General features: G+C 41.0%; 1 protein-coding gene across 1 annotated transcript in view; it reads left to right on the top strand.

Annotated features, from left to right (window-relative positions):
* KIF5A (kinesin family member 5A) overlaps window positions 1–27,991 on the top strand; it is an 800,696-nt gene that overhangs the window by 586,829 nt on the left and 185,876 nt on the right. Inside the window, exon 17 of the mRNA XM_085654600.1 lies at window positions 1,393–1,510. Within this exon, the coding sequence (XP_085510726.1) occupies window positions 1,393–1,510 (118 nt within the window). The remainder of the gene's footprint in view (window positions 1–1,392; window positions 1,511–27,991) is intronic.

The raw sequence follows: 27,991 nt of genomic DNA, 5'->3' as shown, positions 1-27,991 counted from the left end.
CCTGGAGAAAAACAGAAGGCAAGCGAAGGAGCAAGCGAGGTCGATATTAGGAATAATTGGTGCCGGTGGGTCAGTAGCAGTCCCTCAGATAAGAACCCAACCACCATTTGCACGTCAACTCTTTTTTGAGGGATACTTACAGCCAAAACGAATGTTTGTAGTCCTGGGTACATATACAGTTTTGAAATCGAAGTAATTTACTTTCTCTTTACGTTTGGAATTTATGAGTAAAAATTGATATTTGAGCAAGTGAAAATATCTATTAAAGGAGCCATCTAGTATTTTTCTTGCCAGTTCAGGATATGCTAGAAATCGGCTAATTTTCTAAACAAACTGACCTATCATTGGGAATCTTCCATCAAGGCTTCTGGGTGCCGTTTTAAGAAACATCTGCCATTTTTCTTTCATTTAAAACTAGATTCTGTGCTTGGCGGCACAGAGGACTGATGCCTTCAGAGAAGCTGCTCAGAAAATCCCCAAGTTATATCGCAGTCTTATCCTACAAGGCACCTGCAGGACAAACATCAATTGTGCTGGTTTTATATTTTTATGTTATCTAATTGTAGCAGCACATTTAAGCGAATACATGAAAACAATCTCAGACAGTGGAAAGTTTTTTTTTACCAGTGTGTCTGCCAGGCAGGCTTGCTTCATGGGTTTCTGTGAAAAGTGAAAAGCACACAATTTTGGAGTAAAACTGGATAAGAGGAAGATGTCTCACTTAAGGGCTCCCAGGTTAACCCATGACAACCCTATACTTTCAGTAAATTCCTGGTTCCTCCTGAAATATCATGAAACACTCAGAGTGCACCCATTAATTTTCAAATAGAGCATTTTATCATGACTTTGTAGCCAGAACCTAACCCTTGTAAATGCAAGGATGCATTTTAACTTAGAGTACCTCTTCAGATTCGACTGGACTAACTAGTGCCTCCCCTAGTAGCATGGCTCTTCTGCTGTCACTGATCAGAACTTATCAGGATAGACTCCAGTGGAACCATTAAGTAAATTCCTGAGTATTCCTATCTTCTTATACTTTCCTTAGAACTAATATTAGTCCCTATTTTTTATAGGGTTTTTTGGCTTGTTTTAGCACATGAACTGCTGGTACTTTTTAATGTGGCTGTATTTCGTTTCATAGGAATTTCCTGTAGGTTGTGAATTTGTCCCACTAATTTATACAACTTGCATACCTTAAAGATTGGCATCCTCACTACATCTCTCACCACACCTAGAAATAAAGAAAAATAATTAGTTTCGATACTATGTGGCATGAGTTGCACATTCCGATGTTAATTTGTAATAGGTTGTTTAAGAACGATGCCTGCTTCTAGCTTTGACTCACTGATGCTTTCCCCTCTGGCCTGCCATTTCTGTTTCTTCTCCTCCTAGCATGAGGCAAAGATCAGGTCCTTGACTGAGTATATGCACAGCGTGGAACAAAAGAAGCGGCAGCTCGAGGAATCCTACGACACACTGAGCGAAGAGCTGGTCAAGCTGCAGGCGCAAGGTACTGTACAACAAATTTGTTTGCTTTTTAGAAAATCTTCCATCTGTTCCTCAGAACTCTGGTCAGTAGTCGCAGATGCAAATTGAAATAAAATTTGGCGCAGACAATTGTGACCACGTAATATTTTGTCGAGGATCATATAGGCTTCAAACTCAGTTATGAATGAAGCTATCTTTAATTGTACATATATAGTACCCCATGATATTGTATATGCTGATTCATAGCTCTTTAGCTAAAGAGAAGTAAATATACAGTTGCTTTCTGGATAGTGAAACATTTACAGGAAATGCATGTAATGCAGATAATATGGGTAACAAACATCTATATATTTGAACAGGCATGTTTTATTCCTTTCATGAATTTTCCGAAGACATTCACTGAGTAAGTGGCAAGGATTTCCATAAGAAAGTGCATTGGGATGACCTGTAGAAAATAAAAAGTCAAGAGTTTTGGGAGCATATTATCAAGGTCCGGCGATAAATATCGCAAAGCGTGCTTAGCGCTTGCATATTTATCGCCGGCTAGCTCTGGAATTTATCGCCCGGTTAGCGCGTTATCAACAACGCGCATCGCTGAGGCTATAAAAATTCCAGAGATAGTGGGGATATTGCCGTTTTCCATGGTGGAAAATGGCAATATCCTAGATGATAGGGCCTGTGGTCGTAGCCACACAATCCACCCCCCATGTTAGGTATGCCTTAGTCTGGAATTTAACAGACGTTAAATTCCTGCGTTAAGGCATACTTAACGTGATTTTAAATATCGCTAACCCTCCTTGTCAATATGACGAAGCTTGGTTAGCGATTTTTTCCCAAGGGAGTCTTGTCAGGCATGCCTCCTTTGCATCTCATTAGCGATGCGATGGGAGGCGTGCTGACAAGGGGCGCTATTGCCAGTAAACTGCCGCTAACAGCTGTTAGCGACAGCTTGCTGATAGGGCGATAAAAATATTGCCGCTACAGCGGCAATATTGCCCTTGATGATATGCCCCTTGATTGTTTGGAAAGTGTATCTAATGTTTCAGTGAGTGAAGATTTTTAGTAATGTAATGATGGTGAAATATGTTGGTTTTAAATTGCTAACTAGAATGATTTGGTAATTGACTGCTGTTAGAAGGTGTTTGGTTTTGGATTTATGAGGAAAATTGTTTGGTATCTGGTGGGGTAAACATTCTTCTATTAGATTATTGCAACTATGGTACAGTAGAATGACACTGGCTCGTTCAGGTAAAGGAATTTATTACTAAATATTTGGGAAGAACATTTTGGTATTTGATTTTTGCATGACAATTTTGTCATTTTATGTTTAAAGAAAAAAAAAATGACTGGTGAAGTATATGTTATTTGATCGTTCTGTAAAAGGTCAATTGGTGGATATTGTTGTAGAAAATTGTTGGGTGCGATATTGGTTACACTGAACTAGTGGCTGTGGGGAGTATTTTGTGGAGGTGAGTAATGATAAGTAGTCAGTTTGTGACTGAGGATTGGCTAGAGAACCATCAGTTCTTTTTGGTCCAAGGTCTTCCTTGTCAATGTAGGGTTAGTGACCATGGGTAAGTGGCTGATTTTTATTTTAGCAGAGCTACGAAAGAGTTGTTCAATAGGAGAAAGTGTTCATTATGTTAGTAAACTGAAAGATGAAATGTAGTTTGGTTTGTAGGTCCTTTTGTCGACTGAGTTAGTAAGTAAAGCTTTGCAACATCAGTCAGTGAGAATTTAGTAATATCACTCAGCACAAAAAAAGATTACAGCTGCCAAGAAGTACTACCTAGCCAGGAATGTGTATGCTCTGAGTTGTGATCACTCATTACATGGAGTTGCTTCAACATTTGTTATTGAAGATTGGTGGTAGAGCAGTAGTGTTGAATTTCCAGTTGTTGAGGGATTATTGTTCCTGTACTTAGCAAATATGAATTGGCAGAGTTATCAGTTAATGTGTGATTAAATGATTGGTTCGAAAAAAAATTATGTGGCGCATTCTGTGGCATACCTCCATGTTAATTTGAATTTGTGAGAAAAAATAGAGATGAGCGAATGTGAACAGTATGTGTAAGGAAGCATAATGCAAATTAGAATCAGCATTATGCCTCTGCAGTCAAACTTCACCAGATAAAGTGTTTCATTGTTTCCAGTTGCTACCTGTTTCTGCATCATATGAGTTCCATTGCTGGACATAAATGTTAGAATAATTCCTTGCTCAGATGCCAAAACATAGCTTAGTCAAGGTTAGGGAGCACACTCTAAGTCCTATCATAGGGCATTTTTTACATGAAATGTCACTATTCCAAATACTAATATTCAAAATCACATTGCAGCACAGGAAAACAAAAATTGCTGCCTAAATGTGTAACGCAATGAGTGAAAAAAGATGCCCGATAGGGTTTTTATTAAAAGAGTTAGATAAGAACCTTATGCCTTTTTTATGAAGTTTAGAGCCTCCCAATCTCCCAATGCTTTCTACTGGCATTTGTCTCTCAGAGCCTCTTCTTATTTCTGGCATGTCAGAGTGGCACCTTGTAACACTGTACTGTATAGAACACTTCTATACTCTGCTAGTTCTGGAATAGACCAGATATGTACCCATCAATGATTTTAACTGTGCCGTATCAGCGATGTGTTTGCTGCCCATGTTAAAAAAAAACAGAGGACTAAGAGGGGTGCTAGTAGGCACACAGATCTAGCAAATGTATTGTCTTCTGCTGTCAATTTCTGGATGATAGTGTATCCCCAGACTTCTGCGCCAAAAAGGGCAGCGCTTAGTGCTTTAGCGCTTTATGACCTCCAAACCAGGGAGATAGATCGAGACTGAGTCTGCTTATGAAGTTGCAGTATGGCTTTAGATCTTTGTACTTATCCTGACCTAGGGTTTCCAGTTGAGCTTGTCGTTCAATTCAACACCTAAGAAATCAAAACAATAAACTCTTTCTAGGGCTTGTCAATAGCTTTCACAGTACTGTTTTTTAGGGATCATTTATTTGTTTTTTTGTCACATAAGTAACTTGTTTGTTGGAAAGCACTGGACTTTGAGCTTTGGTGCACCAGCATAGAATTTGGCTTGTTGGCAACCATCTGGCAGGGTCCTCGAATGTCAGGATGATAGTCTGAGTTAGCGTCAATTTGTCAACCACTAGTGCCTTCGCCCTGAGCAAGACATTTTTCCCCTGTGGGATATGGCTCAGGTTGATCTTTTTGCCACTTTGGCCAATTCCTGTTGCTCAAAGTTCTTCGGCTTCTAGTATCCTTTGCAAGGAATCTTGAGTGACCTGTTTTGACTGAGGTGAAACTTTCTGCTTCACTACACATTTCCTCTCATACCTTTGATTCCCCATGTTCTGAGGAAGATTTATCACGACTGAAATAAGTAAAATGGTGTGCTATGCAGACCTTCTGTACCTCTTTCTCTGTCCCCCACTCTGTCCATTTAGAGTGGACCGCCTCTCCCAGTAAGGTCAGGTGCTTCAACCCAACCTGAAGAACCTCCACCCTAATTCCTGTAGATTGAGTGAATACACCTATGCTAGTTTCAAGTGGGGCACGGAAAGAATGGGAGGGAAACTGATGTCAGGTCGCCAGGATGTGCACTTTATGCAGTGCTTAACTTGTGCCAGTTTTGTGCATCTTATTTCTTATTACCCGCACTTATTGTTGACAGTCAACCACATGGTGGCACTGTCTGTCACTTGTTCTTTTTAGCAGCATATACCAGCTTCAGTTTCTAACAACTGAATATACATTAAATAAATTAAAATACCAGGTTGCACAGGCCATTCTCACAGCCTAGGCGACCTGGTATATTATTGGGTCAGATGAAATTATTGAAATTTTGACATTTCTTGAAATGTGACCGTTAGTGGACATCGATTTTACGTTGGCACTGGAATTTGGCTAGGGGCTGTAGCTGGGGTGATAGAATGTGTGGCGGCTTCGTGTGAAATACCTTCGTCCCTGGCATCTATTTTTTAATTATTTTTTTTTAACAAGCTAAGCACTAGCTTTATGCCTCCAGTAACGTTAACAGTTTTCAGATTCAAGCTTGCACCTGGGATATTTGAAAGGAGAGGAATTTGCAGATAAGACCAACAGAAAGATCATTACTGAAACTTTTTTTGAACAGCAAAATACCGCCTGCCTGACCTATGCACTGCTACAGCCTTTGGTGTTTTTCCCGTGGCCTGAGCCGCTTTGCAGCCACTGCGAATCACACCACCAGGAGATACTTGAAAATCAGGAAGCAGGTTCCTGAAGCGCGGGTCCTGCACTCAGCCTTTGGTGTTTTTCCCGCGGCCCGAGCCGCCTTGCAGCCACTGCAATTACAGCGCTAGGATGAGCTTGCAAATCAGGAAACGGGCTCCCGCAGCGCCCGTCCAAAACCGGACAAGGCCAGGCTGGGCCACATCTCTTGGCCTGACGATCCTGAAGCCAAGCATACTGGTAAGGAGCTATTTAACCCTGATCTGTTGGTTTGGAGTGCCACGGTAAAAATGGGGAAAAGAAAACTAGCTACAAATAAAGGGAAGCCCGTTGGTAAAACAGCACCGATCACAAATTATCTGAAAAGTGCCATGGGAATTATAAATGATGAAATTGTTCAAGTAGAGGAACAATTAGCAGCTACTAAGACGGCCCTGAATGTTTCTCAAAGGGAGGCTAAGAAAATAACGGAGGATTGCGACAGTGAAAATAGCCTTGGCTCAGGGGTTAAGGAACAAAAACATGAACTGAGGAACTGTAGCAATCTGAGTAATAGTCCCGATATCCCTATATTAGATCCTCCAATTATATCAGGCCCTTGTGTATCAACTACTCACCTTGAAATTTGCACTGCATCTGATGTTCCTGATCTGATATCACCACCGGCCAAAAGGTGTAGACAGCACATGCGAAGATCTGGGAAAAGCTTAAAACATGATGGAAGGGGAACAGGGATGAGTCATGGGGATTTACCGCTTAACCTGCTAGGCAACGACACCCTCTTAAAAAAATTACATGGGAGAAAATCAACACTATCGAAAGGCGTGTTATGACTGAAATCAAATCAAGACATTTCCCAATTAATGGAGCTGATTGCAGATCTACAACAACAAAATATCCCTAAAACATGCCCGAAAACCATGCCAAGTAGAAACCCTGTTAAGAAATCACTACCCGACCAAAACCAAGGAACTGAAACAGAGAAGGTTGATTCAGATAAACTATCTGTAAAATATACAGAGGGAACACCTGGCATATACGGATCAAGCACCGTTGATAAAGGGATAAACGGAAGATTACGAAACTGTTCTATTAATAAGAAGGCGACCGAGGGCTACCAACAATCTAAGAAGCAACAGGGTGTCTTTTTAAGTTTGCCCCCTCAGGTTACCCCTTACGTTATTATCTTAAAAAATGTATGTAAATTGTACGAGAATTGTATAGAATCCTGGGGAGCACTGAAAAATCGTGTGGTTCATTGGTTCTCCGTTAATACTAGTTGCAACACTGGGCTTCTGTCTCAGGAAATAATAATGCTTAGAAGAGTGAGTTGGGTGGGTAACATGGACAAGACTTGTGAAGGGGACTGTGTTGTTGTAAATTTTCGTCATCCTTAATTTGTGGCCTATTTATTAGAAGAAGTAATAACTAAACAAAGTTGTCCAAGTGACCGTCAAAATGTTGCCATTACTGCAGTACCTCTCGGGTATTTTTAGAGACCAAGAACAGAGCAATGTTACCAATTCAGTAGAGCCCAATGTAACACTGCTAACAAAATAATACCATCTATTCCAAATAGGTTTGACCACCTCAGAGGATGCAGTGACGTGGATTGACTGGGTGGAAAATTAGCACAAATGGATGACAGTTATTTGATAAGTAGGTCTTTGAGCACCCCTTTAGAAACAATCCGTGCAGATGTATCTTTATTGAATGATGGAAACCGTCCTTCCCCCCTTAATGGTACTGAGGCAACACCAGCGGAACGTATTCTTTTTTCTCCCCTTATTAGTACAGAGGCTGGGCCAGTAGAAGGCACGTTATCAGTCACTTGTAGTGACCCCATGTCTTCTAACAACTTTATTGACACTGACCCGGCTAGTTGCCCACTGGCCGGATCACTGCAAATTGTGTCATGGAATGTTGCAGGGGCTAAAAATAAACTGCTTGATAATTCATGGCTTATTAGTATACAGAAGCGCAACCTGATCCTAATGCAGGAAACATGGCTTGTAGAACCCTTTTATGTTAATGGTTTTAAAACCATTTTTACCAAGCAACCCCGTCTAAGGCTGAAAGAGCGAGTAGAGGCTTGGCAGTGATTATATCACTTACTTCCCCACTGAACTTAAAGAAAACTTTTATTAACTCATAGCACTTCCAGTTCCTACTCTTTAGTGTTAAGGAAAAGCAAAGTATCATAGTGATCAATTATTATAACAAAATCTTCAATAACACGAGATCAGGGATAATCACTACGCTGGAGGAAGAGCTGAATTATTTTTTTAAGAGGTTGGGGGCGAGTATATATTGATATGGGGAGTGATTTTAATATCGAACTATGCAAGTCTTTGACAACGGATCAATGCGGCCACAAAGATGATTTAGGTGACCATATTACCCACTTTCCATATAACCCCTACGGTGAAATAATTAATCATGTCATGTATAAATATAACCTTGAAGTTACGAAGTTGGGTGTCCATGACAGTGTTTATAACGAATATACTTATGAAGGGGTTAGATCTTCTTCATCTATTAATCACTTTCTGACATCAAGGAATAGTAGGCCTTTTGTGAATGAATGCATTATTCTGCATAGTGTAATAAGTGATCACCACCCCCTCTTGTTAACGTTAAATTCCAGTCTATATCATACCGAAAAGGTACGTGTCTCTGCAGCCGATATTGGAACACAAGGAGAAAACGGGATTTCAATTAAGTGCACAGGTGTTAATCCTGCAACTTTTATGGAAAATATAGTTGCAAAAAACAATCAATAAATAGAAATTTGTCTAGATGAATCCTCTAACAATATTGATACTGTTGTGGCTTTTCATAACATTTTGAAAGGGATTAATAATGACCTGAAATTAAAAAATAGATATAATAAAGATAAAAGAGATTATGGTCCACGCTGGTTCAACCAACAATGCTCCAAACTGAATCGAGACCTGAAGGAAGCTTTAAAAGTTAAACCTAGAAATGGGGAAATAATTAGAAGCCTTCGGAAATGCTATAAACAAGAAATAGAAGTTAAAGAGATTGCATGGGACAATCTGGTCCAAGTAGCTGAGACAAAGAACTCCACCTTATTCTGGAAAACAATAGATCAACCCTTGTTTAAGGATACCTCATTGGCCAGGGTTGACTCAGTAGTCATGTCAGAAGACTGGCTAACCCATTTTGAAAATATTTTTAACCCCACTAAACAAACCACCAAAATAGACGAAGATCGTAACATCATTCTATTAAAAATTAGCAAAATTGAAACTATCACTGTAGACGAGATTAGAATTGCTCTACAAAATAGTGCAAGTGGGAAGGCCGCTGGCCCGGATGGGGTCCCGATAGATATTTTAAAGTATAATGCTGATTTCTGGTCCCCCATTTTAGCTAATCTTTTTAATGCAATTGGTGATGGTGTGCTGCCCGCAACTTCGGTCGAAAGTGTGATTGTCCCTATTTTTAAAAAAGGCAACAGAGCTAGTCCAAAATGCTACCGCCCGATTTCCCTTCTGGACTCCACATTTAAACTTATGGGCAGAATTCTGCTAGCCAGATTAGAAGGTTGGGTTAAAGATAAAAACATCCTAACTGAAGCCCAGTATGGTTTCAGAAAGGGAATCGGTACGGTTGAGCAATGTGTTAATCTAGAATTGCTTATAGGGAAATACACTCTTGCTAAAGCGGGTCTACTCCACCTCTGCTTTGTCGACCTCCCTATCGTGTTTGACTTAGTAAACCACACCATGTTTTGGCAAACGCTGTTAGGGATGGGTACCCCACACGATATTATTAGCCTTCTGTCACAAATATATGTTCATTTAACATCAAAGATACAATATGGCCAGAATGGGGGATGCACAATGCACTTTAGGGTAACCCGAGGGATCAAACAAGGTTATATCCTTGCTCCCCTTTTATTTTCACCGTACATCAATGGAATAGATTTTTTATTGCAGAGTTTGAAAGCTGATGCCCCGATGATTGGAAAACGTGTAACTCCAGTTTTACTATATGCAGACGATGCAGTCCTGATTTCCAGGACTGCCAATGGCCTTCAACTCCTGATAGATAATTTTACAAATGTTAGGACCGACAAAGATCTATCAATAAACTTGTCTAAGACTTTAGTTATGACGTGTGGGAAAAGTAAAGCCAAGAGTAGAACCCACTACGTTCATGGAGTACCAATTGAAAGGACATCAACATTTTCTTATCTGGGGTTACTTTTCAACTGCAAAGGTACTTGGAACGCACATATTAACTCATGTAAATTGAAAGTTTTAAGTACAAATGTGGCCATTTTCAGATTTCCCCAAAAAATAGGCAACAAGCCAGTGCGAGAAATCTTAAAATTATATGGGAGCAAATGTATAACAGAGGTATGCTATGGTGTAGCACTATGGGATATGGCAGACACCTCCCCACTACAAATATTGGAAAATAATTTTTTAAGAAGGGTGTTATTAGTGCCTAACTCCACGGCTACTTACATTGTCCATAGGGAAACATATGTACCATACATTAGTGATCTGATTAGCATGCCCTAACACTATGGTACTGAATCTGGACAAAGGATGAAACTCGCTTTACTAAGGAAATAATACGAGATTACCTTACACTCGACCATTCAAAGAAAATTCCATGGTTAAAATATATTCATAGCCTTCTCACTGAGTGCGATGTGGCAGCTGATCTTAAGGACCCAGCAAGTATTGAGATCTATAGTAAGGGGGAGCTAAAAGGGAGATTTTTTAAATCCAGGAAAAAAATGAGGGAAGCTGCGCCGTGTACGAAATCATGTGTTAGATTGTGCTGTGAAGGGCCTTTATCACCGGGTACCCAGCCATATCTTGTTTTTATTAGAAATGTTCAACATAGATTTTATTTAACAAGATTAAGGCTGAATATGCTGCACTTTCAGATAGCATTCCCAAAGATGGGGAGATGGAGTGCAAATCTCCCTAAGTGCCCGTGTGATGGTAAATCCCCCCAAAGCACTCAATTTTACATCCACTTTTTATCTCAAACAGCCTGTATTCCTATAAAACCGCCTTTTATTTTATTTGTAATTTAGAACATGTTTCAATATGTAATGCGGTTATTATCTTCACCCAACTGGCCATCAAGCAAAGGAAAGAACTTTCATTTTTGGAATCATTGAACTACGAAATTGAATAGGCTGTATATCTTCTGAAAATTCTGGTCTTTTTTTAACAAGAAATATTTATTGAATGCATCTTAACTTTTTTGTGTTGTTATGTAAAATTGATCGATTGACATGGTGTATATATATATAAATGCTAAAATGTGTTTTAAATAATTTTATTATGGTGAAATTGTTCGAAGGAGAATGTATACTGAGGGAATAATTAGACTACGGTAAGACCTGTGAAGAATTGTTTTTCTTTTTGTAGAATGCTTTTATGGATATATTCTTATATAGAGAATAAAGCTTGTTTTGACTTTTGACTTTGATAACCTGTCCCACTTCGCAGAATGAGAAAATGCATCTATTCAAAATAGATTTCCTATACAGTAGAAGCAATCCATTGCATACTTCATGGCCATTTTAGTTCTTCGTCTAGTTAACAAATGGACTGGGAGAGAAAGGTTTCACATGCTATAGCAGACTGAATGTTCTTGATAGATCTATAGGATACTTATTTCCACATTCCGAAAGCAAGGTAAGACTTGAAGTTTCTTTGGTTTGTAGTGAGGAACCCACTTCAGCAGTACACTGTTCTTTCCTTTGACATTCTACAAATGAGTAGCAGTAGTACCAGCCCACCTTGGTCATCAAAAGATCATTATATACCTATATTTGGATGACTGGCTCTTGAAAGCAGACAGTTCAGTAAGGTTGAAAAGGGATCTTCTCAGCACTTTTACCTTAGTACATCAAATGGGCCTGCAAGTAAGTTTTCAGAAACCAATAATGACGCCAGTCTGAACATTAACATACTTGGGAGCAACTATGGACATAGTTCAGAAAAAAATATTTCCTTCAGGATCTCATCAATTCATAACTCCAAAGTAAAGATTATGTCGGATTTCCTTTGTCCTGGGATCGATGGGCTCTAGCATAGCTACTATCCCAAATGAATGGTTCCATATAAGACTTCCGCAACAATGTATAAATGGTCAGTGGGCTCAGAAAGAGGACATTGGGGATGAATTGGGATGACAACCTACAGATGACAACGTCCAGAAATAAACAGGTATTAGATTACAAAAAGGGCTCCACAATCACTTCTCAGATTGAGGATTTATAGACATAGTCCTGTTTGTCATGGAACAAAACACCAAATGCCAAGACTCTTCGAGCAATGCCCTTTTGATCATTTGGTCAAAGAAATTACTTTAAGCTTTTCTTCACATTCCCTTGATTCCATTGATGCTTTTGAAGTTGAATACTTCCCAAGCAATGCTGAGTCTCATTGCCCTCGAGTGGCTCAGGCAATAGTGGTTTCCAGATCATCCGCAGATGTTGGTAAAATGGCACAAAGGACTGCCATGCATATAAAACGTGCTTACCAGATTGGAAGTTCAACTAGTCCATCTGATCTGATGTCCTTGACTTTGGCAGGATGGCTCTCAAATCAGACAATACGGTGATTAGAATTTGAATAGACATTCTGAAGGAAACCATGAGGCCTACAACTATACCCTCTTATGCTTTCAAATGGAAACAAATCTGGTTGTGATGTCAAGAGGATACTTGTTATCCCATTTTATGTCATGATGAAATGATCCTGCCATACTTGCTAAATTTAAGCTGCAATTTACTACAATTAAAGTTTAACTGGCTCTGATAATAGCATACGGGAAAGGCCAACAGAGGCCCCATTCTTCAAAATTCCACTAGTTCAGACTTTCTTAAAGGACAGAATCAATTATAAAGTTTAATTAACTTTGTTAAAGTTTGGTCTAAAACATAGAGACTAGGGGCCAGATATACAAAGCTTTTTTACGTTCGCAAACAGCCCAAATAGTAAAATGGCATTTTTAAATGTACAAAGGCCCAAATGCGATTCGGTAACCTGTTACCGAATCACAATTTTAGTTTGCGATTAGGTATTAGGAAGGGGCTTCCCTTCCTAATAACGAATAAGAGTGGCATGTATGAATGTTTTGTGACCGAAATGCGGATGCAAAACATTGGCAATTGACCACCAAATTCAAGTTGTTAGTAACCCATTCGCAAATGTGAAGGGGCCCCCCAGGGACCCCTTCCCCTTTGTGAATGTTTGTAAAAATATTTTGTAAGAGCAAGCAGTGGTCCCATGGACCCCTGCCTGCTTCTGAAAAATTAAAAGAAAACTTTTCATTATTTTTTTAAAGGCATCCTGTTTTTCTTTAAGGAAAACAGGCTGCACTTAAAGAAATAAACTGCTTTATTGAAAATAAATCACAGGCATGGTGATCTGTTGATCCCTGCAGGCAACCATTCCTGTGATTTTTGCGATTCCCAATGGGTCACAAACTGAGGCCTATCTCATTAATATTCATGAGGTAGGTCAATTTGTGACTCCTTGGGAATCGCAAAATTTGTAATACATACATTTGTACATGGGTGTTAGCAAATGTTTGCAATTTGCTATTTGGTAACTGCAATTTGGTCATCGTAAATGATTACCTATGTATATCTGGCCCTTAGTGAACTCAAAAAATCAATTGCTCGGTTGTTGCTTGTATGTCTTTGCGTTATCAATTTACAAATAAGCTGCTAACTCTAAAGCCTAAGGCTCCTTTTACCGGATGTAAAGAGGCTACTATGGCTAGGTTAAGAAACATTCTTGTAGTAGAAATCCATAAAGGAGTCACTTCAATCAATCAAGCTGGATTTATAAAGCACGGTTAATCACCCGTGTGGGTTTCCAGGCACTGAGGGTCTTGCTGCTTCGGGTAGGTCAGTTGAACAGCCAGGTTCTGATTGCTTTCCAGAATTCTAGGAGAGAGGTGTAGGTCCAGAGGTGTAGGGGGAGGTTGCTCCAGGATTTAGCTGCGAGGTAGGAAAAGGAGCATCCTCCACTGTTGCTTCAGCGGATGCAGGAGATGTGCGTGAGGGAGAGGGAGGCGAAGTGCAGGTATTTGGAGGGTTAGTGGAAGCTCAGGCAGTGGTTGATGTAGGCTAGTCCTTGGTTCTGAAGGGCTTTGTAAGTGTGGAACAGCATCTTGAATTGACATCTCTTCAGGAGGTGAGTCATGATTCCTGCGTAGAGTGCATTGCCATAGTCCAGCTGGCTAGTGGCTAGGGCTTGAGTGAGTTCGTCTGGTGTTAATGAAGATTTTCAGGAACATGCAAAGAGTGAGGAAGCAGGTGGATGAGACTGCGCTGATCTGGCTTTACATGGTGGGAGTTTGATGTCCTGGATAATGTCGAGGTTGCGAGCTTGGTCAGTCAGTGTGGGTGACAGTCCTAGTTCCTAGGACTCGTTCCACAGGGAGGTGTTGCTTTCGAAGATCAGAATTTCCATTTTGTAAGTGTTGAATTTCAGGCAGTTGTGTTTCATCCAGTCGGCTACGCTCATCATACACCTGCAGAAGTTGGCTCTCGTGTTGGAGGTGTCTTCTGAGAGTGAGAGGATAAACTGGGTGGCGTTTGAATAGGATATTAGGTTTGATCCATTGACTCTGACAATATTGGCCATGGGGGCCATGAAGGTGTTGAACAGCATGGGGCTGAGGGACGAGCCTTGAGGAATTCTGCAGGTCATGTTCTTGGGTTTTGAGGTGAACAGTGGTTGGTGGACACTCTGGGTATTTCTTGTGAGGAAGGAGGCGATCCACTCGGACACAAATAACTCAACGAAAGAGTGTCTTTCTACGTACCCAAAAGAAACCTCTGCTCAGCGTGCTTAAAATTCCCTGATTGATTGATTGAAGGTATCTCCTTGTATTCCAATGCGAAGTAATCTTTTGATCAAGGTGTGGAGGGATACGGCGTCAAATGTTGCTGAGAGGTCGAGGAGAATCAGGGCCGCCGTTTCTCCCTGGTCGAGTAGGGTTCTGAAGTCGTTGGTGGCAGCGATCAGCGCGGTTTCAGTGCTGTGATTGGTGCTTAAACCGGATTGGGAGGTGTCTGGAATATGTTAATTCTCCAGGTGTTCTGTGAGTTGGAGGTTGATGGCTTTTTCAAGGACTTTGGCGGGGAAGGGGAGCAAAGAGATAGGATGGTAGTTTTTGAGTTTACTTGAGTTGGTGGATGGTTTCTTGAGAAGGGGTTTGACTTCTGCATGTTTCCATTCTTCTGGGAAAATGTCTGTGGTGAAGGAGGCACTGAAGAGGGTAGTGAGATCACTGCTGATCTTCATGCTCCCTGGGTTGAAGATGTGTTGGGGACAGGGGTCCGTGGGTGCTCCTGAGTGGATGAAGTTCATGATAGCTGTGATACTTTGTTTGGTAAGCTGGTCCCAGGTGATAAGTAGGTGGTTTGGCCTTGCTTGTGTGGGAGTGAGATGTCCGAAAGAAATCAGAGTGAAATAACATTTTGCTATGGCTCCCAAAGCCTTGCTAATGGCTGTTCATGTTCTGATTCGGGCAATGTTCATGAGGATCACCTAAGGAAATTGACAGAGTCCTTCCATGAGCAGGAGTTCAACTTTGGGGTGCTCAAAAAAAGTATTTTTCATTTAGGGACACCATACATTGATTCTACCATGGGGAGATCAACAAAATTTCCCTATGACTAAGTATAAGGAAAAGTGAAAAGGTTTATTAAACTTGAAACAAATTAGTAAATTATTTTCATGTTAAATAGTAATATAAATCAATTTTGTGTATTTATTTTAAATGTATGACAACATTTTAAAAATGCTACAATGCTGTTACCTTCATTTTGAATTAAATACTTAAATTATTTACACATATTAAATATTTTTGAGAAGTTTTTATTAAAAACAATCCCAAAGTAAAACAAATATGTTTTATTATGTGTTAACAATTATTAAAAAGGATGTCTAGAATTAATTAAAAGTAAGTTTATTATAGTGTAAAAAAAAGTTACTAGTACATACAGTTTTATTTCAAAAAAGGATGTTAAAGTATTCTAACATTTCATAATCTGTATGTTTTGTTAGATAATTTTGTAAACATTAAATTAAATGTATTTTTATTGTTAATTAGTTTGAATAATTTAGCTTAATGTAACATTTTGTCTTGTGGGGTTATATTTTCAATCCTTGCCTTCTATTATTTTCCATGGGAGGGTGTTGGAGTACCAGTGGTTGGCCATTTGTGATGCTGGACTTATTCCTGCTCTGAGCTGGAGTACATGTACTACTGTTTTGGGTTCTTTTTGGCAGTACTAACTGAAAGTTTCTGAATGGTAATGGGCATGCTCTTTCATAGGGCCCTCCTTCAACTCCTCTCCTACCCTTCACAAAACCCTTCCTTACTCCTCCCTAAACTCCTCCTGTTTAGTGGTAAGTATTCCCCTTTATGTAGCCACTGCCCCGGTCCCTCCGACATTTATTACTAAGCAGTATCAATCAATCAATCAGTAGATTTGTGGAGCGCTTCTTATAACCTATATGGGTATCAAGGTACTAGCAGGGTCCAGCTAAATAACCAGGTCTTCAGGTACTTTCGGAACTCTGAAAGAGATGGGGAGGTCCAGAGATGAAAGGGTAGCTCGTTCCATGTCTTCGCTGCTAGGTAGGAGAAGGAACAATCACGCATCTGCTATGTCGGATGTGGGGGGTGAGGGTTAGAGACATGAAAACGCAGCTGAGGTGTCTAGTGGGCTGATGGAAGACAAGTCTGGCTGTGGTGTTCTGTATGGTCTCTAGTCACCGGAGGAAGTAATCTGCAATCCCTGCACAGAGAGCTTTGCTGTCTGTAGTCCAGTCGGCTGGAGTTGAGGCCCTGGGTGATGGTGCGTCTTGAGCTTTGGGGTAGCCATTTGAATATCTTACGAAGCATGCAGAGGTTAAAAAAGCAGGAGGAGGAGACAGACTTGACTTGAGTCATCATGGTTAGCTTGTTGCCCAGAATGATGCATAGGTTCCTAGTGGGGTCAGTAGGGATAGAAGTAGGTCCATGTTCTGAGTGCTTTCAGCATGCATCGTATGGGGAACTTTTGTTTGCGAACAGCAGCACTTCTGTCTCGGTCGTGTTCAGCTTCAGGAAGTTGTCCTTCATCCAGTCGGCGACATTTGTCATGCAATTGTGGAAGTTGGTCTTGGTGTTGGTGGTGTCTTTAGATAGGGAGAGGAAGAGTTGTGTGTCGTCGGTGTAGGATATGATATTGAGTCTGTGGTTTTTTAAATAATTCTGGCCAGAGGTGTCATCTAAATCAGTGGTTCCCAAACTTTTCTCTCCTGAGGACCCCCATTGAGTCACTACTGGAAGCCGGGGACCCCCAAGCAATTTGTATGATTTAAATTTCAAACATTAAAACTCTAATTTAAAAAAAAACACACACGTGTGCACATCAAATGAAGACTAGACTTGAATTACTAAAGATTTTTGTATTTTAGTATTAAAAATATTTGCAGTAAATCGAAAAATGTTAATGGGAAGGTTGGTGCTGCAGCTCGGGACTAACTTTTCATCGTTTGGTTTTATTTCGCAGCCCAAGGCTCCTGCTCCTGCCAAGGCTGGACTGGAAACCTAAATCTGCTCTGGCAAATGTTGTCAGACTAGTCCCCATACAGTGCAGACCAAGTGCAGCGAGTGAGCCTGACCACTACAAAGGGGGCTCTCGGGGGTTTCCCCCCAAGTAAATTTGGGGGAAAATGGTGCATATGACGACACATTTGTCTTTATATATTGAATTGTATTCGCTTTTAAAGCATAGTAAATAATGACCTTATTATGCACCTGGATACAACAGTCTTTTGCCAATCTTTAATGACTGACAATCTTCAATGATTCCCTCACTACTACTCTCCAACAGTGCCTCTCATCTCTCCATAGCCCCACTATCACATGTATTTAATTTGTTTTATAGCACCTCTCATACCACTGTAGGGTGTCAGAGCACTTTACATCACACACATAAAGAGATAAGGAATCATACATGTGTAAATCAGTGAATAGAAAATGTTACATAAGGTAAAGGGGACTACAAGGTGTAGGATTCACATATCATCCACACTGGTAGGCATTTATTAAAGTGCTTGGTCTGGAGAAGCACAAACTCAGGATTCAGAACATAACATAGGGGTTTGCGTTGAATTAATAATAAGCATTTATTTGTATCCAAACAAACGTTTTTAGCAGCGTCGGTATAATAAAAGACTGGAAAAGGCATAACTTACTAACTTGTACCATGCAGTGTGCATGCAGCTCTTTGGTGGCAGTTCATAGCTCGCTAGATTGCGATTGGAACTTGTGAACTGCACAATAACAAAAGAATATCTGTGGCAAAAAAAGGAACCCACTGAGCTATGCACAAAACAAAATACAGTTAAAAAAAAAAATGCATTGTTGAAATTTTTTGCAGCAGGCATATTAACCATCTGTGCTTCCTTAGATGAGTCAAAGCTGCCACTGGATAAAACTCCCATCTCTCTCCAGCAGGTACATTAATCACCGGAGTTATCTTGACACTTTTATTGCTGCCCAAAAACTGCTGATTATACAAGGAACTTTGCAGTGCTTTTAAAACTGCTGCCTGCGGACCCCCTGGGAATGTGTCAAGGACCGCTGGGGGTCCGCGGACCCCAGTTTGGGAACCACTAATCTAAATGTTAAAGAGGGTGAGGCTGAGCAAGGATCCTTGGAGTACTCCACAGATGATGGAGCCAGGGGGATCAGTGCCGCAGTGTCACCTCGGTTGAGTAGTGCTTGCATGTCATTGGTAGCCACTGTGAGGGCTGTCTTGGTGCTGTGGTTGCTGCAGAATTCGGATTGGGAGGAGTCAAGTAGGAAGCTCCATTCTAGATGTGAGGAGAGTTGTTGGTTGATGTATTTTTCTGATACTTTGGCCTGGAACGGGAGCAGGTACATCAGTCAATTAAAGTTTAACTGGCTGTGATAATAGCATACAGGAAAGGCCAACAGAGGCCCCATTCTTCAAAATTCCACTAGTTCAGACTTTCTTAAAGGACAGAATCAATTATAAAGTTTAATTAACTTTGTTAAAGTTTGGTCTAAAACATAGAGACTAGGGGCCAGATAAACAAAGCTTTTTTACGTTCGCAAACAGCCCAAATCGTAAAATGGCATTTTTAAATGTACAAAGGCCCAAATGCGATTCGGTAACCTGTTACCGAATCACAATTTGAGTTTGCGATTCGGTATTAGGAAGGGGCGTCCCTTCCTAATAACGAATAAGAGTGGCATGTATGAATGTTTTGTGACCGAAATGCGGATGCAAAACATTGGCAATTGACCACCAAATTCAAGTTGTTAGTAACCCATTCGCAAATGTGAAGGGGCCCCCCAGGGACCCCTTCCCCTTTGTGAATGTTTGTAAAAATATTTTGTAAGAGCAAGCAGTGGTCCCATGGACCCCTGCCTGCTTCTGAAAAATTAAAAGAAAACTTTTCATTATTTTTTTAAAGGCATCCTGTTTTCCTTTAAGGAAAACAGGCTGCACTTAAAGAAATAAATTGCTTTATTGAAAATAAATCACAGGCATGGTGATCTGTTGATCCCTGCAGGCAACCATTCCTGTGATTTTTGCGATTCCCAATGGGTCACAAACTGAGGCCTATCTCATTAATATTCATGAGGAAGGTCAATTTGTGACTCCTTGGGAATCGCAAAATTTGTAATACATACATTTGTACATGGGTGTTAGCAAATGTTTGCAATTTGCTATTTGGTAATTGCAATTTGGTCATCGTAAATGATTACCTATGTATATCTGGCCCTTAGTGAACTCAAAAAATCAATTGCTCGGTTATTGCTTGTATGTCTTTGCGTTATCAATTTACAAATAAGCTGCTAACTCTAAAGCCTAAGGCTCCTTTTACCGGATGTAAAGAGGCTACTATGGCTAGGTTAAGAAACATTCTTGTAGTAGAAATCCATAAAAGAGTCACTTCAATCAATCAAGCTGGATTTATAAAGCACGGTTAATCACCCGTGTGGGTTTCCAGGCACTGAGGGTCTTGCTGCTTCGGGTAGGTCAGTTGAACAGCCAGGTTCTGATTGCTTTCCAGAATTCTAGGAGAGAGGTGTAGGTCCAGAGGTGTAGGCGGAGGTTGCTCCAGGATTTAGCTGCGAGGTAGGAAAAGGAGCATCCTCCACTGTTGCTTCAGCGGATGCAGGAGATGTGCGTGAGGGAGAGGGAGGCGAAGTGCAGGTATTTGGAGGGTTAGTGGAAGTTCAGGCAGTGGTTGATGTAGGCTAGTCCTTGGTTCTGAAGGGCTTTGTAAGTGTGGAACAGCATCTTGAATTGACATCTCTTCAGGAGGTGAGTCATGATTCCTGCGTAGAGTGCATTGCCATAGTCCAGCTGGATAGTGGCTAGGGCTTGAGTGAGTTCGTCTGGTGTTAATGAAGATTTTCAGGAACATGCAAAGAGTGAGGAAGCAGGTGGATGAGACTGCGCTGATCTGGCTTTACATGGTGGGAGTTTGATGTCCTGGATAATGTCGAGGTTGCGAGCTTGGTCTGTCAGTGTGGGTGACAGTCCTAGTTCCTAGGACTCGTTCCACAGGGAGGTGTTGCTTTCGAAGATCAGAATTTCCATTTTGTAAGTGTTGAATTTCAGGAAGTTGTGTTTCATCCAGTCGCCTACGCTCATCATACACCTGCAGAAGTTGGCTCTCGTGTTGGAGGTGTCTTCTGAGAGTGAGAGGATAAACTGGGTGGCGCTTGAATAGGATATTAGGTTTGATCCATTGACTCTGACAATATTGGCCATGGGGGCCATGAAGGTGTTGAACAGCATGGGGCTGAGGGACGAGCCTTGAGGAATTCTGCAGGTCAAGTTCTTGGGTTTTGAGGTGAACAGTGGTTGGTGGACACTCTGGGTATTTCTTGTGAGGAAGGAGGCGATCCACTCGGACACAAATACCTCAATGAAAGAGTGTCTTTCTACGTACCCAAAAGAAACCTCTGCTCAGCGTGCTTAAAATTCCCTGATTGATTGATTGAAGGTATCTCCTTGTATTCCAATGCGAAGTAATCTTTTGATCAAGGTGTGGAGGGATACGGCGTCAAATGTTGCTGAGAGGTCGAGGAGAATCAGGGCCGCCGTTTCTCCCTGGTCGAGTAGGGTTCTGAAGTCGTTGGTGGCAGCGATCAGCGTGGTTTCAGTGCTGTGATTGGTGCTTAAACCGGATTTGGAGGTGTCTGGAATATGTTAATTCTCCAGGTGTTCTGTGAGTTGGAGGTTGATGGCTTTTTCAAGGACTTTGGCGGGGAAGGGGAGCAAAGAGATAGGATGGTAGTTTTTGAGTTTACTTGAGTTGGTGGATGGTTTCTTGAGAAGGGGTTTGACTTCTGCATGTTTCCATTCTTCTGGGAAAATGTCTGTGGTGAAGGAGGCACTGAAGAGGGTAGTGAGCTCACTGCTGATCTTCATGCTCCCTGGGTTGAAGATGTGTTGGGGACCGGGGTCCGTGGGTGCTCCTGAGTGGATGAAGTTCATGATAGCTGTGATACTTTGTTTGGTTAGCTGGTCCCAGGTGATAAGTAGGTGGTTTGGCCTTGCTTCTGTGGGAGTGAGATGTCTGAAAGAAATCAGAGTGAAATAACATTTTGCTATGGCTCCCAAAGCCTTGCTAATGGCTGTTCATGTTCTGATTCGGGCAATGTTCATGAGGATCACCTAAGGAAATTGACAGAGTCCTTCCATGAGCAGGAGTTCAACTTTGGGGTGCTCAAAAAAAGTATTTTTCATTTAGGGACACCATACATTGATTCTACCATGGGGAGATCAACAAAATTTCCCTATGACTAAGTATAAGGAAAAGTGAAAAGGTTTATTAAACTTGAAACAAATTAGTAAATTATTTTCATGTTAAATATTAATATAAATCAATTTTGTGTATTTATTTTAAATGTATGACAACATTTTTAAAATGCTACAATGCTGTTACCTTCATTTTGAATTAAATACTTAAATTATTTACACATATTAAATATTTTTGAGAAGTTTTTATTAAAAACAATCCCAAAGTAAAACAAATATGTTTTATTATGTGTTAACAATTATTAAAAAGGATGTCTAGAATTAATTAAAAGTAAGTTTATTATAGTGTAAAAAAAAGTTACTAGTACATACAGTTTTATTTCAAAAAAGGATGTTAAAGTATTCTAACATTTAATAATCTGTATGTTTTGTTAGATAATTTTGTAAACATTAAATTAAATGTATTATTATTGTTAATTAGTTTGAATAATTTAGCTTAATGTAACATTTTGTCTTGTGGGGTTATATTTTCAATCCTTGCCTTCTATTATTTTCCATGGGAGGGTGTTGGAGTACCAGTGGTTGGCCATTTGTGATGCTGGACTTATTCCTGCTCTGAGCTGGAGTACATGTACTACTGTTTTGGGTTCTTTTTGGCAGTACTAACTGAAAGTTTCTGAATGGTAATGGGCATGCTCTTTCATAGGGCCCTCCTTCAACTCCTCTCCTACCCTTCACAAAACCCTTCCTTACTCCTCCCTAAACTCCTCCTGTTTAGTGGTAAGTATTCCCCTTTATGTAGCCACTGCCCCGGTCCCTCCGACATTTATTACTAAGCAGTATCAATCAATCAATCAGTAGATTTGTGGAGCGCTTCTTATAACCTATATGGGTATCAAGGTACTGGCAGGGTCCAGCTAAATAACCAGGTCTTCAGGTACTTTCGGAACTCTGAAAGAGATGGGGAGGTCCAGAGATGAAAGGGTAGCTCGTTCCATGTCTTCGCTGCTAGGTAGGAGAAGGAACAATCACGCATCTGCTATGTCGGATGTGGGGGGTGAGGGTTAGAGACATGAAAACGCAGCTGAGGTGTCTAGTGGGCTGATGGAAGACAAGTCTGGCTGTGGTGTTCTGTATGGTCTCTAGTCACCGGAGGAAGTAATCTGCAATCCCTGCACAGAGAGCTTTGCTGTCTGTAGTCCAGTCGGCTGGAGTTGAGGCCCTGGGTGATGGTGCGTCTTGAGCTTTGGGGTAGCCATTTGAATATCTTACGAAGCATGCAGAGGTTAAAAAAGCAGGAGGAGGAGACAGACTTGACTTGAGTCATCATGGTTAGCTTGTTGCCCAGAATGATGCATAGGTTCCTAGTGGGGTCAGTAGGGATAGAAGTAGGTCCATGTTCTGAGTGCTATCAGGATGCATCGTATGGGGAACTTTTGTTTGCGAACAGCAGCACTTCTGTCTCGGTCGTGTTCAGCTTCAGGAAGTTGTCCTTCATCCAGTCGGCGACATTTGTCATGCAATTGTGGAAGTTGGTCTTGGTGTTGGTGGTGTCTTTAGATAGGGAGAGGAAGAGTTGTGTGTCGTCGGTGTAGGATATGATATTGAGTCTGTGGTTTTTTAAATAATTCTGGCCAGAGGTGTCATCTAAATCAGTGGTTCCCAAACTTTTCTCTCCTGAGGACCCCCATTGAGTCACTACTGGAAGCCGGGGACCCCCAAGCAATTTGTATGATTTAAATTTCAAACATTAAAACTCTAATTAAAAAAAAAAAACACACACGTGTGCACATCAAATGAAGACTAGACTTGAATTACTAAAGATTTTTGTATTTTAGTATTAAAAATATTTGCAGTAAATCGAAAAATGTTAATGGGAAGGTTGGTGCTGCAGCTCGGGACTAACTTTTCATCGTTTGGTTTTATTTCGCAGCCCAAGGCTCCTGCTCCTGCCAAGGCTGGACTGGAAACCTAAATCTGCTCTGGCAAATGTTGTCAGACTAGTCCCCATACAGTGCAGACCAAGTGCAGCGAGTGAGCCTGACCACTACAAAGGGGGCTCTCGGGGGTTTCCCCCAAGTAAATTTGGGGGAAAATGGTGCATATGACGACACATTTGTCTTTATATATTGAATTGTATTCGCTTTTAAAGCATAGTAAATAATGACCTTATTATGCACCTGGATACAACAGTCTTTTGCCAATCTTTAATGACTGACAATCTTCAATGATTCCCTCACTACTACTCTCCAACAGTGCCTCTCATCTCTCCATAGCCCCACTATCACATGTATTTAATTTGTTTTATAGCACCTCTCATACCACTGTAGGGTGTCAGAGCACTTTACATCACACACATAAAGAGATAAGGAATCATACGTGTGTAAATCAGTGAATAGAAAATGTTACATAAGGTAAAGGGGACTACAAGGTGTAGGATTCACATATCATCCACACTGGTAGGCATTTATTAAAGTGCTTGGTCTGGAGAAGCACAAACTCAGGATTCAGAACATAACATAGGGGTTTGCGTTGAATTAATAAGAAGCATTTATTTGTATCCAAACAAACGTTTTTAGCAGCGTCGGTATAATAAAAGACTGGAAAAGGCATAACTTACTAACTTGTACCATGCAGTGTGCATGCAGCTCTTTGGTGGCAGTTCATAGCTCTCTAGATTGCGATTGGAACTTGTGAACTGCACAATAACAAAAGAATATCTGTGGCAAAAAAAGGAACCCACTGAGCTATGCACAAAACAAAATACAGTTAAAAAAAAAAATGCATTGTTGAAATTTTTTGCAGCAGGCATATTAACCATCTGTGCTTCCTTAGATGAGTCAAAGCTGCCACTGGATAAAACTCCCATCTCTCTCCAGCAGGTACATTAATCACCGGAGATATCTTGACACTTTTATTGCTGCCCAAAAACTGCTGATTATACAAGGAACTTTGCAGTGCTTTTAAAACTGCTGCCTGCGGACCCCCTGGGAATGTGTCAAGGACCGCTGGGGGTCCGCGGACCCCAGTTTGGGAACCACTAATCTAAATGTTAAAGAGGGTGAGGCTGAGCAAGGATCCTTGGAGTACTCCACAGATGATGGAGCCAGGGGGATCAGTGCCGCAGTGTCACCTCGGTTGAGTAGTGCTTGCATGTCATTGGTAGCCACTGTGAGGGCTGTCTTGGTGCTGTGGTTGCTGCAGAATTCGGATTGGGAGGAGTCAAGTAGGAAGCTCCATTCTAGATGTGAGGAGAGTTGTTGGTTGATGTATTTTTCTGATACTTTGGCCTGGAACGGGAGCAGGTACATCAGTCAATTAAAGTTTAACTGGCTGTGATAATAGCATACAGGAAAGGCCAACAGAGGCCCCATTCTTCAAAATTCCACTAGTTCAGACTGAATCAATTATAAAGTTTAATTAACTTTGTTAAAGTTTGGTCTAAAACATAGAGACTAGGGGCCAGATAAACAAAGCTTTTTTACGTTCGCAAACAGCCCAAATCGTAAAATGGCATTTTTAAATGTACAAAGGCCCAAATGCGATTCGGTAACCTGTTACCGAATCACAATTTGAGTTTGCGATTCGGTATTAGGAAGGGGCGTCCCTTCCTAATAACGAATAAGAGTGGCATGTATGAATGTTTTGTGACCGAAATGCGGATGCAAAACATTGGCAATTGACCACCAAATTCAAGTTGTTAGTAACCCATTCGCAAATGTGAAGGGGCCCCCCAGGGACCCCTTCCCCTTTGTGAATGTTTGTAAAAATATTTTGTAAGAGCAAGCAGTGGTCCCATGGACCCCTGCCTGCTTCTGAAAAATTAAAAGAAAACTTTTCATTATTTTTTTAAAGGCATCCTGTTTTCCTTTAAGGAAAACAGGCTGCACTTAAAGAAATAAATTGCTTTATTGAAAATAAATCACAGGCATGGTGATCTGTTGATCCCTGCAGGCAACCATTCCTGTGATTTTTGCGATTCCCAATGGGTCACAAACTGAGGCCTATCTCATTAATATTCATGAGGAAGGTCAATTTGTGACTCCTTGGGAATCGCAAAATTTGTAATACATAAATTTGTACATGGGTGTTAGCAAATGTTTGCAATTTGCTATTTGGTAATTGCAATTTGGTCATCGTAAATGATTACCTATGTATATCTGGCCCTTAGTGAACTCAAAAAATCAATTGCTCGGTTGTTGCTTGTATGTCTTTGCGTTATCAATTTACAAATAAGCTGCTAACTCTAAAGCCTAAGGCTCCTTTTACCGGATGTAAAGAGGCTACTATGGCTAGGTTAAGAAACATTCTTGTAGTAGAAATCCATAAAGGAGTCACTTCAATCAATCAAGCTGGATTTATAAAGCACGGTTAATCACCCGTGTGGGTTTCCAGGCACTGAGGGTCTTGCTGCTTCGGGTAGGTCAGTTGAACAGCCAGGTTCTGATTGCTTTCCAGAATTCTAGGAGAGAAGTGTAGGTCCAGAGGTGTAGGGGGAGGTTGCTCCAGGATTTAGCTGCGAGGTAGGAAAAGGAGCATCCTCCACTGTTGCTTCAGCGGATGCAGGAGATGTGCGTGAGGGAGAGGGAGGCGAAGTGCAGGTATTTGGAGGGTTAGTGGAAGTTCAGGCAGTGGTTGATGTAGGCTAGTCCTTGGTTCTGAAGGGCTTTGTAAGTGTGGAACAGCATCTTGAATTGACATCTCTTCAGGAGGTGAGTCATGATTCCTGCGTAGAGTGCATTGCCATAGTCCAGCTGGATAGTGGCTAGGGCTTGAGTGTGTTCGTCTGGTGTTAATGAAGATTTTCAGGAACATGCAAAGAGTGAGGAAGCAGGTGGATGAGACTGCGCTGATCTGGCTTTACATGGTGGGAGTTTGATGTCCTGGATAATGTCGAGGTTGCGAGCTTGGTCTGTCAGTGTGGGTGACAGTCCTAGTTCCTAGGACTCGTTCCACAGGGAGGTGTTGCTTTCGAAGATCAGAATTTCCATTTTGTAAGTGTTGAATTTCAGGAAGTTGTGTTTCATCCAGTCGCCTACGCTCATCATACACCTGCAGAAGTTGGCTCTCGTGTTGGAGGTGTCTTCTGAGAGTGAGAGGATAAACTGGGTGGCGCTTGAATAGGATATTAGGTTTGATCCATTGACTCTGACAATATTGGCCATGGGGGCCATGAAGGTGTTGAACAGCATGGGGCTGAGGGACGAGCCTTGAGGAATTCTGCAGGTCAAGTTCTTGGGTTTTGAGGTGAACAGTGGTTGGTGGACACTCTGGGTATTTCTTGTGAGGAAGGAGGCGATCCACTCGGACACAAATACCTCAATGAAAGAGTGTCTTTCTACGTACCCAAAAGAAACCTCTGCTCAGCGTGCTTAAAATTCCCTGATTGATTGATTGAAGGTATCTCCTTGTATTCCAATGCGAAGTAATCTTTTGATCAAGGTGTGGAGGGATACGGCGTCAAATGTTGCTGAGAGGTCGAGGAGAATCAGGGCCGCCGTTTCTCCCTGGTCGAGTAGGGTTCTGAAGTCGTTGGTGGCAGCGATCAGCGTGGTTTCAGTGCTGTGATTGGTGCTTAAACCGGATTGGGAGGTGTCTGGAATATGTTAATTCTCCAGGTGTTCTGTGAGTTGGAGGTTGATGGCTTTTTCAAGGACTTTGGCGGGGAAGGGGAGCAAAGAGATAGGATGGTAGTTTTTGAGTTTACTTGAGTTGGTGGATGGTTTCTTGAGAAGGGGTTTGACTTCTGCATGTTTCCATTCTTCTGGGAAAATGTCTGTGGTGAAGGAGGCACTGAAGAGGGTAGTGAGCTCACTGCTGATCTTCATGCTCCCTGGGTTGAAGATGTGTTGGGGACAGGGGTCCGTGGGTGCTCCTGAGTGGATGAAGTTCATGATAGCTGTGATACTTTGTTTGGTTAGCTGGTCCCAGGTGATAAGTAGGTGGTTTGGCCTTGCTTCTGTGGGAGTGAGATGTCCGAAAGAAATCAGAGTGAAATAACATTTTGCTATGGCTCCCAAAGCCTTGCTAATGGCTGTTCATGTTCTGATTCGGGCAATGTTCATGAGGATCACCTAAGGAAATTGACAGAGTCCTTCCATGAGCAGGAGTTCAACTTTGGGGTGCTCAAAAAAAGTATTTTTCATTTAGGGACACCATACATTGATTCTACCATGGGGAGATCAACAAAATTTCCCTATGACTAAGTATAAGGAAAAGTGAAAAGGTTTATTAAACTTGAAACAAATTAGTAAATTATTTTCATGTTAAATATTAATATAAATCAATTTTGTGTATTTATTTTAAATGTATGACAACATTTTTAAAATGCTACAATGCTGTTACCTTCATTTTGAATTAAATACTTAAATTATTTACACATATTAAATATTTTTGAGAAGTTTTTATTAAAAACAATCCCAAAGTAAAACAAATATGTTTTATTATGTGTTAACAATTATTAAAAAG

This window comes from Triturus cristatus, chromosome 4_1, assembly GCF_964204655.1.
Source record: "Triturus cristatus chromosome 4_1, aTriCri1.1, whole genome shotgun sequence".
In the NCBI taxonomy this organism is placed as follows: Eukaryota; Metazoa; Chordata; class Amphibia; order Caudata; family Salamandridae; genus Triturus; species Triturus cristatus.
Note: the sequence above shows the minus strand (reverse complement) of the source record. Positions and strands in the feature narration are given on the sequence as shown.